The sequence below is a fragment of the Malaclemys terrapin genome, chromosome 19 (assembly GCF_027887155.1).
Source record: "Malaclemys terrapin pileata isolate rMalTer1 chromosome 19, rMalTer1.hap1, whole genome shotgun sequence".
In the NCBI taxonomy this organism is placed as follows: domain Eukaryota; kingdom Metazoa; phylum Chordata; order Testudines; family Emydidae; genus Malaclemys; species Malaclemys terrapin.
The window spans coordinates 5,933,738-5,947,363 of record NC_071523.1 but is presented as its reverse complement, the minus strand read 5'-3'; the positions used below and the strand labels follow the sequence as shown (position 1 = coordinate 5,947,363).

The window sequence follows — 13,626 nt, the reverse complement described above, 5'->3', positions numbered from 1 at the left end:
CCTGCTGTGTGGTCAGCTCATGCACTGGACTTTTCTGTGAAAGCCAAGGGCATTCGAGCTATTGGCCTTTCTGTGGGCTTTGAATAGAGGAAGCAGGTGATCTGCATGACAAGTCACAGGTCAGACAATGAGGCATTTCTGAAAGGAGAAGATGGGTTTAATTGCTTCCCCTGTTGAGAGAAGTTGTCAGTGGTTGAATGTACTGTTTTATTACATCTAATTCATTCAGACTTAGTGGCTCTCTTTGGTGGGATGAATATGACTGGTGTGCCTATGGGTGGGCTGTGTTAAAAAAGGGTCATTGACACTACAGATATATCACTGAGTTAAAGAATTATGGCAGGAGCATTTGATCAGTAAAATCCAGGGACATCCTTACCCTTTTACTAGTACTGAATAAACTGACTTTGAGTTCAGAATAAACCCTGTGAACAGTGACCTTTGGTAACAGCGACCTACCCTAAAGTATTTCCCCTGGGCCACCAGAGTTTGAGATCACTCCACTTGCTCCCTTTAGTCCACATTTCCCTTTATTTTCTGTCACTGATATTTTGACTCCAGTTACTTCCATAACTTGTGATTTAGAGGACGGGAAGGGCTGGTGCAGTTTCCAAATACACTGTGTCCTCCTTGAGTTTTACATCAAAGGAGAGCTAATATCAGGGTTCATCAAAGCTGCGAAGACGGAGCTCTAATATTGTAAAAAGTGCAGCTCCAGTGAACTCTGACAACCTTAAATTTCCTTTTCTTTTCAGCCTTCTTTCTTTCCTGGGGAGATTACCACCCTCCTGTCCGCTATTTCTCATATAGCTTTGCTTCGCTTGTCTTGCAGGTTATTTATGATGGTGCTTGGTCTTGAACTTCCACATCTGTTGCTGAGGTTTTGTTTGCATAATTAGAGCTACTCCTTCACTTCTGTGTTAGGCCATTAGCCACAGGCTGGTCTACACCATAGGCTCATTGGCTGAACGTTGACATTCTCATTTGTTGTTCTCCTGGTCTATCCCCGTCCCTGACAAGGACAGTGATCAGTGCTCTCTGCAAACCCCAGCGGATGCCCTTTAGTTTTCCCAAGGCTTAGAACACTTCACTCTTGCTGTACATACATCTCTTTTTGTGGGGGTGCATGATTTACAACTTGCTCTTTTCTGCTAGGTTTTATTTTCCCTTAGAGATTCCTTGAACTAAAATAAAGATACATTCCTATAAGCGCCATCGCAGGGGGACAGTTCTGTTTTATGTTTATATATTTAATATTAGTATTAGCATTGCTATCACTTTGTTCAGTGCAGTTCTGCAGAACTTTGGATTTTCTTAATGGTTGGACGTATCAGTACTAATATGTATTCAATCAGTGAATCCTGATTGAAACTTAAGTGCCAGTTCTCAATGCCCTCTGTTTTGGAGAGGGATGGTTTTGCTTTTTGAAATGGTGTGTCCAAAATGTAATCAAGCTTTGGAACAGCAGATGGGCATGCCAAGCCTTTACTGACATTACAGGCCATCTTCGTGGGCTGATGTTTCAGCAGAGAACAGAACTAAAGAGAGGATACTTTATTAATCCTAGATTCCAAGGCCACAATGGACCATTGTGATCATGTAGTCCGACCACCTATATAACACAGGCCATAGAACTTCCCCAAATGAACTCCTAGAGCAGATCTTTTAGAAAAACATCCAATCTTGAGTTTAAAATTGTCAATGATGGAGAATCCACCATGACCCGTGGTAAGTTGTTTCCATAGGTAATTACCCTCATTGTTAAAAATTTACACCTTATTTCCAGTCTGAATTATCTAGCTTCAACTTCTGGCCAGGGGATCGTGTTATGCCTTTCTCTGCTAGATTGAAGAGCCCATTATTAAATATTTGTTCCCCATGTAGATACTTATAGACTGTAATCAAGTCATCCCTTAACCTTCTCATTGTTAAGCTAAACAGATGGCACTCCTTAAGTCTATCACTATAAGGCATGTTTCAGGAGTGCTGGAACAATTTATATAGTTCAGGTGCTCACAGCCATTGAACCAAACTGTAAACCCAGTATGTGATGGAAACCATTTGAAGGCAGGGGTGTGGCATGTTTACTAATCCTTTAATCATTCTTGTAGCTCTTCTCTGAACCCTCTCCAATTTATTGCAGAACTCCAAGTACTTGTACAATATTAAAAATATACAATCAAATGCAGTAACCTGTCTAGCCAGGCCCTCAATCACAATATAGATTAAATATCAGGAATTAAACTTCTCCCCCACCTCCAGCCATGCCATGTGCCTCTTGCCAAAGCTCCGAGAAAATAGATGAACTTTGCAGCATACCTTGAAGGTTAAAATTTTGGAGCTATTTCAGATCAAGGCTGGATTGAATTCCTGGGTGGAGGACCATTCATGGAGGACATCCCTCCCTTTCAGACCAGGGGACTGACAGCTTGATTGCAGTTGTCAGAATTGTTCATTGTGAGATGCAGTCTCTCTCCATAGATCACAAACCACTTATAGCTTTATCGTCAAAACCAACTCCTTACATTTCACCCAGAAACTAATAAGCAGCCAATGCGGATCATGGCGTGCTGGTATAACGTGCTCTCTGCTTGAAACGTAATGTAAGCAGGCAGCTGAATTCTGTACTTTGTACGTTTCTGAATAGTCTTTTGGTGTAGCCCCATGTAGTATATTGCAGTAGACTCATCTTTAGGGGACAAAGGCATGGGTAACTAGCACCGTTGCATCCCAGAGAAGAGAGAAACCTCACCAAGCACAGACTGGAAACAGTCTTGCAGTTTACCTGATCATCTGGAATAGTTGTCGTGAATTTAAAATCTCTCTCCCCGCTCTTTCCTTTCGCCAGTTTGCAAGCTCAAGTTACAAACAGCAGATGCTCAACCTCAGTCAAGGAGGCTTATGAAAGCTTAGCTAATGCTTCCAGTTGCTTTCCCCAGCCTGCCTCTCCCTGACCTTTGTCTTGTCTGGGTGATCCTGTGCCAGCTGTCTGTCATTCATGTCCCGGTCGCTGACACTGGCTTAGATGAGAGACGTGAAAAAGGGCGTCCTTGCCACACTGAACGATGACGTAACTGTACAGGACTCATGAACATACGAGGGAAAGCGCTCATCATAGTAAGAGATAACAAGGAAACCCAAGACTTTGAGGGGAAATACTCAAATAAGGAAGTTCATCTTGTATTATGTTGGCCTCTTTCGCTAGTCAGGATAGTTTAGTAGTCTGAACTTCAGAGAGCGTCTATCCAGAATTCCTGTAGCCCCATGTTCAAACCCTGGCAGGAACAAGTCGCTGTCATTCTTTTAGGGCAGTTAGGACTATTTATAGTTTCTGTTCAGTATGTTCTTGTTTACTCTTTTGTGGAAGGTGCTCTGATCCCATAGTGATGGTACCATGGGATAAAAACCTAGATGGGTAAATGTAGGCATTATAGAGCCATGTCTTAGTGTAAGAATCTGGGTTTTCTTCAGTCTTAGCCAAAATTTCCCCTTTTTACCCTCTTGTCACTTTTATGTAGCTTGCTGTGCATCAGCTGCTGCTAGCTCCACCCAAAAGCGAGCTGCCTTCTGGCAGCTTGCGAAGTGTTCTGTGGTGCTTCAGGACAAAAAGTTCTTTGTAGATGTAAAATATTATGTTACTTAAAATCTCCCTCTATCTGCGTAGACTTGGGCTATGTGCTGTACACCGTAGTCCTGTTAATGTGGAGGATTCTGTGCACCATAGGCGCTGACTCCGTGGGTGCTCCAGGGCTGGAGCACCCATGGGGAAAAATTAGTGGGTGCTCTGCACCCGCCGGCAGCCAAGCTCTCATCCCCGCCTCCCCTCCCCATCTCACCTCGCTTCCACCTCCTCCCCTGAGCGTGCCACGTCCCCGCTCCTCCACCACCTCTCAGCACTTGCTGCCACCAAACAGCTGTTTGGCAGCGTAGCAAGTTCCGAGATGGAGGGGGGAGTGCTCCAGCGGACAAAGCTGCATTCACTTGCTTCGGCAGAACTTTTGTCTTTCGGGGGGTGGGGGGGGAGGAGTACCCGTGAAAGACAGAAGTTTTGTTGACAGTGTTGCAGTGTAGACCAGCCCCAACTGAGCTTTGAGGTGACAGGTTTTTTAAACTTTCAGGAACAGGTCCACTTGATTGGATAATCATTTTACAAAGTTGCTGTCGGTTTACTTTGGTCCGTGATACTTCTAGACTACTCAGTGTTTGTTTAAAGGACTATAACAAGTATTTTCTCTGAGAAAATTTCCTAATTTTATCAAAAATGTGGGGGAGATAATTTTAACGGATTGTGTTTTTTTTTTTTTTTTTTTTGTCTCCTCCTTTTTAGGTGCATGTTACTATGATGCTAATCAGTCAATGTATGTGTTTGGTGGCTGCACCCAGAGCAGTTGCAATGCTGCATTCAATGACCTCTGGAGACTTGACCTCAATAGCAAAGAGTGGATCCGGCCTCTGGCATCAGGTGAGAGGTGACAGATGTTAAAGACCTTTGGTTGCTCTTATTCTTATTCCTTACAGTAAACTACCCGAAGTTGGCCCTAAGTGTCTTCCCTATAGAGAATATACAACTTAATACTTAGCTTGCCCATTCCTATCATCATTAGCTTCTCTAGCTGAATGCTTTTTAGGTTGTATCTGTTGGTAAATGCAGAGTATTTTGGTGTCCTTCCATCCAGAGAACTGTACTGTGGCGTAAGTTGAATGCCTTTTCTGTAGTCTGGCAAACTGTTTAATGCTACTTTGTGCTATGTATAATTAGTGACACTTAGGTGAAGTTGAGAGCCTGGGTTGATAGAAGTCATTGTCCCAGTGCTGAGAGCTTTGAATAACTTTGGCGGTTGCCAGTTCAGGTATTTGGAGGAGTGGATAAAACATGTCTCAGCTGGTTACCCACGGCAACCAGGAGCGTGGGAAACAGGTACACTCATGCAATCCCCATCGTGTGAGCTAGAGCAGAAAAGGGCTAAAAGTTATTTCCCACAGTGGTTTTAAACATTAAAAATCTGTTTAAACATGTTTTTTTTCCATATAACTCCAATTTAAGTGTGAAAGTGTAACAACTGCAGAAGTAAAGGCAGTTCTTTGAAATGTGAGGTGCCCTGCTATATAACAAGGGAAGCCAATGGGAGAACAGTGTTATCACTACTTATTTGTGTTATCTTAGTGCCTAGGACTGCCCTAGTCATGGGTCAGAACTCTAGGCTCTGTACAGACACAGAAGAAAGATGGCCCCTACCCTTAGTATCTTTCATGCTCACCCTGGAGAGTTAGGTGCAGATGACATTAACTGTGTTTTTAATCAGAAAATCCAATGTCTTGTATCTGAGGGTTAAAAATAAGCAGGTAGTGAGTGCTTAGACTTGAGCTCAAAGTGACCGATATAAGTTTCACTGACAAGTGCCATGTGGACAGCTCTCCTGCCGACGTAGCTACCACTGTTCATTGGGGGTGGTTTCATTATGCCGACAGAAGAGCAGCTACACAGGAGATCTTACAGTGGCACAATTCTCACAATTAAAAATGTTCACAATTTAAAAGGGGGAGCTGATGAAGATGTCAAGATTGTTTTTGAGGCTCAAATTGCTGATTTAAGAAGTTCTTGTATTTGAAGATCGGTCTGATAACTAATCCCTGCAGGTGCTCAGATGGTGATGGGCAACATAATCAAAACTCATAGTTTTTAAAATCTTCTTACAATGCAATAACGTAACATGTGTATGACCAGACTGACTTATTCTCTTCTTCCTCTCCTGTTGTTGCAATGCTGTGCCATCCCGAATGTATTTAATCTAGTGAGGGGTGCGGAAGACGATGTAACTGGCAGTGGCTCTTCATTGAGGCTGAATGTAGTATATGGCCTGTAGTTCGTTTTTATTTAAGAAATGTTCTTACTGTGTTTAATGAATCCAGATACTAGCACCCAGATCCCTCTGTCCATAATGTGTACAGAAAAATTCCCACTGTCTTAACAAATAGCGCTCTTAAAGAGCAAGTCCCATGGGAAGATCCCCTGAGGAAATATTTCTGCATGCTGTCATCAGCACATGTGCCCAGATCAGATCGCAACTGAAACTTCAGACAAGGAGTCTAGCTGAACAGAGCACATTTCTCCATCTGTCTTCAGATGAGATGACTCACCCTTGCTAGTGCTTCTGGTGGTTGTTGCACATAGCAATTGCCTTTTGATGTCCTTGCCACAGCGTTCTCACTGCCTGGGAAAAAGAGTAGGAAATTAGAGGGGCAAAGGCAGAAAAAACGAGTAAGGACATTACATTCAAACAAGTCCTTGAACAAGTAAAAGGAAATAACATTTAAGGCACATGTGGAATTCACTGCACCTCGAGGCAGAGGTAAAGGAAGCAGGTGGGCTTTAAAAGGAGAGCTAATTTTATTAACACTTCGTTCTGCACAGGGAAATCAAATCTCGTGCTTCAGTGTAAACTATCTGCCTATAGGGGATAGGGAGGAATCCCAACTCCCTGCCTTTCCGCTCCAGTATTACACATTTAACTCGCGACACGTTATGGGGTGAGATTTAATCTAGGGGCAGGGCCCCTGCAGGAGGCCAGATACTAGATTTGGCAAAGGCTTTGATCTGATATGGCAAATTCGTGTGCTTATTTAGAATGAATGCCTCTTGGGTAGTGAGAAACTGCTTATGTCTTGAGATTTTGGTACTGTACAATTGATGGCTAAGTGGACAATGGAATTGCTTCCAGAGGTAGTTCAAAGTACACCTTCCATTATCATATATTAAGATCCAGCTGATCCTTAAGGAAGATGCATGACAGATATTTAGTTTAGTGTCTGTGGAATCTGTTTTTCCATTTGGAGGAAGAACAAGGAGCTATTTTAATCCCATTCCATAGGCTCAGGAATCAGTTCTTTGATCCTTCCCATATTCCATCTTATCTCTGCCTCTTGGACGGCTGGTTTGTTGAGAGAGCGAGGAAGACCTGGCTATTAAAGCAAGCTGAAGTGTGTTGACTGAGGGCCAGGCTGAATGCTTTGGCAGCTGCCCAATCTAAGGATTTTAAAATGAGCTGAGAAAGGTCTTAATGCCAGTCACATCCCTACTGCCAGAATTCCATAAATGAATCACACTGGCTGCAGGTGAAGGGCTTACTTTGTTTCAGTTCAGACCTGTTGTCTTCACTTTGTTTTTGTCCTTTGGGGGAATTAGACTAAATGACAACACGGTCGGGTACAGCATCTCCCAACTGAGATATTGTGCTTAAGCGAGCAGTAAATATTTAGCTTTCAAAGAAAAAATTGGCTAATGCTTGCTTTCTCTCAAAGACATAGGGAGGAGTGAAATAATGCCTTCTGGTTTAAAGGAACCCCCCCATTGCTGAGATTTCAAAATACTCTGTTTATATCTGTAACCAAGGCAGTGGCTTTCTTTTTAAATTAACAATGTAGTTAACATTAATAGAGCTAAAAATATTAATACCCTGTAGCAGGTTTTGAAACAGAGCAAAGGGGAGCCTCTCTCGTCTTTACTCCCTTGCACTCTTCTGGCCACATCCCTATCCCAGCAATCTGCAGATTCCACTTCTCCATGCAAATCTGTGTTGGGCAGATGGGAGTGATTAATAGCCAGGGTCATTGGGAGGCTTGCATGCAACCTCCCCACCAACTGGAGGGGGGAGAGCCAGGGCCATAGAGGGAGACAAATGCATGCAACAGCTGCAGTGGAAGGGAGTTCAGAAAGGACACCTGGAGGTTTGGTTTAAGGAGGAAAATAGGTCAGCCAGGCTTGGAGGATTTACCGGGATTCAGGGCTGAGGTCAGGCTGGGCTGGGCTCCCTAGTTGAAGCTGTAGGCATTAATGTTGTATGTGGGATCTCTGGAATATGTAGAATGTGCCTGGCCAGTGTGAAATGCACTAAATAGGATTCTTTCCTTCCGGGTGCCTAGAAACCACGACAGAATGCAGGTGCTGGGAGCATGAATCGGCTGTTAGTACATTGGGTTGAAGTAGGCTGCAGGCCTTGTGAAATGCTCTGGTGGGCTGTAAGTTGGGCACCCCTGGTTTACATTAATCAGTCCACCTGAGTGTAGCAATAGATCATGGTTGGATAAATAGGCATAAGAGTGTATCCCCAAAGAGTCGTCATTCTGGTTAATCTTTGCCAAAGGAACTCCTCGATCATCTACATTTTTCTCTGGTCTCTTTTCCCATTCAGTTCATAGGTTTATATTCTCCTGGAGCCCTGCACTTGGTTCCTGTGTGCTTAGGCCTTGTGTCAAACCTGAAAATACGCTTTCTGACTGAGTAGCGGAAGCCCTACGGCACAGTCCACAGTAGATTGTCAGGAGGCCCCTGTTCCCCGGGGGGGGGGGGGGTTGAGGGAGGACAGAGGGATCAGATGTTAGAACCCAGGTGTTTATCTTAGCATCACAACCATGACAACATACCAACTGGTTCCCCAAAGTGATGAAATCCCAGGAATAATCATGACACAACAGTAGTTGAAGTCCAAATGCTGTTCAAGTAGATGAGGCTCTTCAGAGCCTGCCTGCATTCCCCATTGGTTCTGCCTCATCAGATCATTCTTAGCTAAGCAGCCACCGCCTCCTTCCTTGGTGCTGTCTTCTCAACAGCTACCTGGGGAGGGTACAGTTCCCAAACTCCTCCCTTTCCTCAGCTTGCTTTGCCATGAAAAGTGCCCACCAGGCAATGGCCTTCCCTTCCCCCTCTGATATCAGAAGGGTTCAGTAGACTCATGGCTTACTTCTTCCTGTTTGCTGTGAACATGCATACTAAGACCCTTCCAGTCAGAGCAGAGGGTAAAACTTTCCAGAACCTGCTTCCTGGTGCTTTCCTGTCCCTATACCAGGCCATCCCAGCCTTCTGTCACTGGGGAAGTGGGAGCCTTCTCTTCCTTGGCTCACAGATTCACTCTTGGGGCCCTAACAAAACATAAACAAGGGAAAACTAATTCTAGCTTTTTAAAAGCACTGACCCCTTCCTTATTCTCCAGAGACAGCTTGTCACAGGACCCTTTTTATAGGTCCAATTCCTTTGGGAAAGAACATTCCTACCCTGGTTGTAATTCTTTAGCCAAAAATGTGATGAGCAGAAAGTTTTCACTTTAAAAGCTTTATCTAGAATGTTCTGGGTGGTATATATTTTTCTTAAGTAACACAGTGCTTGTATCGGATGATCGCTCCAGCAGCTGGCTTTGTTAACCTTATTTCTTATGTCTGTGACTCTCTCCTTCCCTTGATTACTCTTGGGAATTTTGTTTCACTGCGCGTGCGCAGAATTCATTGCCCCCGCAGATTTCTTTGCTTCCCCGCAGAAAAATAACTTCTGATGGGGAAGCAAAGGGAAACTGCAAGAGAGGTCATGTGCCTCTCCCCGGCAGTGCAGGCAGGTCAGTTTGGGCGCCTGGAGCAGCTGGTAGAGAGACAAATCACCGGTGGGACGGGAGGCTGGGCATTCATGTGCGTGAGAGAAAGAGACACTCTGTCTCTCTCGCTCGCTGTTGCGGCACACTCTGTGTGGAGGGGCAGGGTTTTGCGGTGTTTCTGGGGAGGCAGGCATGGGGCAGGCTCTGTCCCCTCAGGCAGAGCAGAATGTAGTCGCTTGCCTGCTTAGTGAATTGTTCCCATTGTTCTTCGTGAATTTCCCCCAGGAGTATAAAACAGGTGTAAAAATGATAAGGCTCCTTCACATTGCCACAGTGGTGTAAAGGACAGTGTGGCCTTATAAATGCATACGGTGCTTTAGTGATTAGAACTGGTCTAAATTTTTGGACTGAAAACATTTCCTATCAAAATGTGCTCCATGCCCTGTTTGCTACTGACCTTCCTGGAGATGGTCAGTAGCCAATATAAATTGTGAGTTTGAGTTCCCAGCCCTCACTAGCTCTTCAGTTGGCTATGATCTAACACTGAGCATATGGCTGCATATATTTTTTGACTAATAACCAGAAGTAAAGGGTCAATACCAGCTACGTTACCGAGGGGGTTGGGGATTTCCTTTGATGCCTCCCCACCCCCATCCTTCATCCGTTATATTGTCCTTTAAATAAATTACCAAAATAATTGAAACCAGCGTGATTATATTGCATTATTTTAACAAATAAAATATGCAGAGTTTTAAAATATTGTGCGCAGAATTTTTAATTTTTGCACAGAATTCCCCCAGGAGTCCTTGATGCATGTTTTCCCTCCCCAGCCTCGACACAGTGTCTGCTCCTGTGTGTGTGTGTGTGTGCCGGGGTGTGGTGATAAGAGCATAGATGTTGTCACAATGAATGCTGAATGTGCTTATTTAGGTGACTGTTCTACTGATCAGTAGGTTGCTGAGCATTTTCACCCAATGGCAAACGCGGGGTTCACCAAACCTTGGCCACTGGAGTTTTAGGATCACAATTCCCCTCTTGAACTGAAGTGGGAAGATGCACTCGATGTTGATTCAGTAAAGCTAAAAGACTGTGAATGAGCTAGGATAGATGCTCTTGTCATCTGTCCAACATTCTGCTATTAGATGCAGCCTTTCTGGTGTTGGAAAGCTGCATTGGCTGCGGCATGATAGAGCAAGAAAGTTGGCCTTCGGTCATTTTTGTACTGTCATTGGCCTTTGAATTCTGTAGTGTAACCTTGACAAAACAGCCCAAAAGACTCCGGCCGAGCAAAAGTTCTGCTTTTGTAGCGCTCATGAAACAGTGAGAGATGTTGCTAAGAGATGGTAGTGAGTTTTTGTAGGAGCAGCACCTGATTAAATCTGGCAAGATTCGAACATGAGCTTCCTTGTTCAGAGTTCTGTTACAGATGGTTATGTCTTCTGTAGCTGGGGATGAGGCATAATCCAATTGAAAGAAATGGTCTATTCCGGAAACCTTTGGGTGCTAACACAAATCAGTCATGGACCTGAACTGCAGTGCACTAGAGACTGCAGGCATTAAAAGCGGAAACCAGGAATCTATTAACTTTTATCCCATTATGGATATAAAGTAATGGACAATAAAACCTTCCTCAAATCATGATATACATGAGCACCACTGATGTGACCGCTATGGGCCCACTCTTTGCTTCAGAAGGGCTCTGAGGTAGCTGTAATGTTATAACATGGCCTGTGTTGGGCAATTGCAATGATGACGGTAGTTGGCTGGTTTGATTTCAGACCCTAACACATGATGATGATTTCATAGAATAAATTTCATGGAATATCAGGGTTGGAAGGGACCTCATGAGATCATCCAGTTCAACCCTGCTCAAAGCAGGACCAATCCCCAGACAGATTCCCCCCCCCATCCCTAAATGACCCCCTCAAGGATTGAACTCATAACCCTGAGTTTAGCAGACCAATGCTCAAACCACTGAGGTGGAAGGGGCAGTCAAATAATTATAAGTCCTTATTTTCAGATCATCTTAAAGTACAGCTTTAGCACACTTTGAGCCCTATGGGAGAGGAAGTCTGTGTGTAGGTACAGTATCAAGCACATGTGGGGGAGGTCATTGTGGACAGCTCAGTGAAAATATCTACTCGATAGTCAGCAGCATTTTAAAAAAAAAGCCATCAATGCTAGAATGCATAAAGAATGGAATAGAAAATGCTGAAACTGTCATTAAATTTTTAGTATACCCTGTGCTGGACTGCTGTGTTCAGTTCTGGTCACCCTATCTCAAAAAAATATACCAGAGGCACAAGGGATCCAGAGAAGGGCAATGAAAGTAATGGGAGGGATGGAAAAGTTTCCGTATGAGAAGAGACTAAAAACCTCAGGCTAGTTTAATTTAGTCAGGATAGGGTAGGGTAGGGGATGTGATAGAAGTATGTAAAATAGTGGTGTTTAGGCAGATGCAATTTACTTTTTCTCTATCTACTTTCTCCTGATATAGAACAAGGGGCATTCACAAAGACAACAGATTAAAGGAGTTACTGTTATACGCAATGTATAAGGCCAAATCTACAGAGTTTTCCTGACATCGCTATGTTGGTTAGCAGTATTGAAAAAAAAATCACATCTCTGACCAACTATGGCTCTCTGTGTGGGCATAACTTACACCGGCAAGAGTTCTTTTGCTAATAAGGCTCACGTCATTTGTGGAGGTGGTTTAACTATATGGGCAGAAGAATTCCTTTTGCCAATATAGCAAAGCCTTTGTAGTGCAGACTAGCTCTAAACTTGTGGGACTTGTTGCCACGAGACAGTCCGAGAATTTAGTAAGATACAAAAAGAGAAAATGTGTATGGATAATGGAAATATTTACAGTTGCATTAGGATTAATCCCTGCACCTCCCATGTTTCAGAGTATAAACCAGCCACTATCTGCCGGAGGTTAGTGTATTTAAAAAAAGGTTGTTCCGTAATGATCTCTTGTAAATTGCACTGAAGCGTTTGGTACTGGCGACACTAAACTAGACAGACACTTGTCTGACCTTGTATTGCAATTCCTATCTTCCTATTATGCATTAAAATAGGGAACACTGTAATATGTGCATCTGCACTGAACAGAATAGGTCCTGGTCTGGGCACACCAGTAATCAGTTGTCTAAAGCATTGGTTCTCAACCAGGGGTCCGGGGCCTTGAGGGCCTCCAAGCAGGGCCAGCGTTAGACACGCTGAGGCCCAGGGTAGAAAGCTGAAGCCGGACCGCATGGGGCTGAAGCCCAGGTCCCTGAACCCTGCCACCCGGGGCTGAAGCCTGAGCAATGCAGCTTTCTGGGGGTCCCTGTTGCCTGGGGCCCCAGGCAATTGCCGTGATTGCTCCCCCTAACGCCGCCCTGGCTTTTATATGCAGAAAACCAGTTACTGTGGCACAGGTGGGCCGTGGAGTTTTTATAGCATGTTGCGGGGTGGGGCCTCAGAAAGAAAAAGGTTGAGAATCTCTGGTCTGAAGTACTCTAAAGCCATGCCATAGCAGGAGGCATGCAAGGAGCACAAGGAAGTAAGCCCCGATATCTGGTGTGGAGCACACAGAAGAAGGTGACTGTGCCGGTCAAAACCTAGGAAGGATCACTGAGTAGTCATTTTAGTTTTGGCCTCAGCTGCTGTCTTTAGCCATCAAATAGTTCAGTATAGAATGTTTTAAAATGAAACGCAGCTGGAATTTTCGGTGCTGAGTAGTATTTATTCTGAGTATACGTTTTGCAGTAGAAAACCAGGATTAAAGTCAGACCTGAATTACAGTGCAGCTTTAAAAAAAAAAAAACAGCTTAGCAAGAGAGAGGAGAAGACTGCTCTTAGTTTTGAGTTGGTAACACTTCCCTCATCAGACATAAAGACACTGAACATACTCTGGAAAAGGGCACTAGGACGGCAGGATCTGTTGGTATTTTTGCCCAACCTGTTTGTTCTGAGTTAGTTTTTCTGCTCTTTTCCCTCCATTTACTAGTTGTGTAGAACATGAATCCTGCATTCACTATTGAGGCCCTTGTAGAGCAACATTACATAACTTCCCTTTCCAGCGACTGTGTCAGCATTTGGCCCTGGGGTTACTAGATCTCATTTGAACCCATATCTGTTCTTAGTAGACTGATATACTACCAACTGTGTCACTATGGCTGAATTAATACCCGTATCTGATTATTGTATGACCGAGGTAAATCCAGTCTCTTAGTATAATTCTTTCTTATGTCTAGGTCTGGCTTTTTCTTCCCATAATAGT

General features: G+C 44.0%; 1 protein-coding gene across 1 annotated transcript in view; it reads left to right on the top strand.

The window, feature by feature from the left end:
* The window catches only part of FBXO42 (F-box protein 42), a 95,291-nt gene that overhangs the window by 51,700 nt on the left and 29,965 nt on the right, over positions 1–13,626 (top strand). Inside the window, exon 4 of the mRNA XM_054009288.1 lies at positions 4,328–4,462. Coding sequence (XP_053865263.1) covers positions 4,328–4,462 — 135 coding nt within the window. The remainder of the gene's footprint in view (positions 1–4,327; positions 4,463–13,626) is intronic.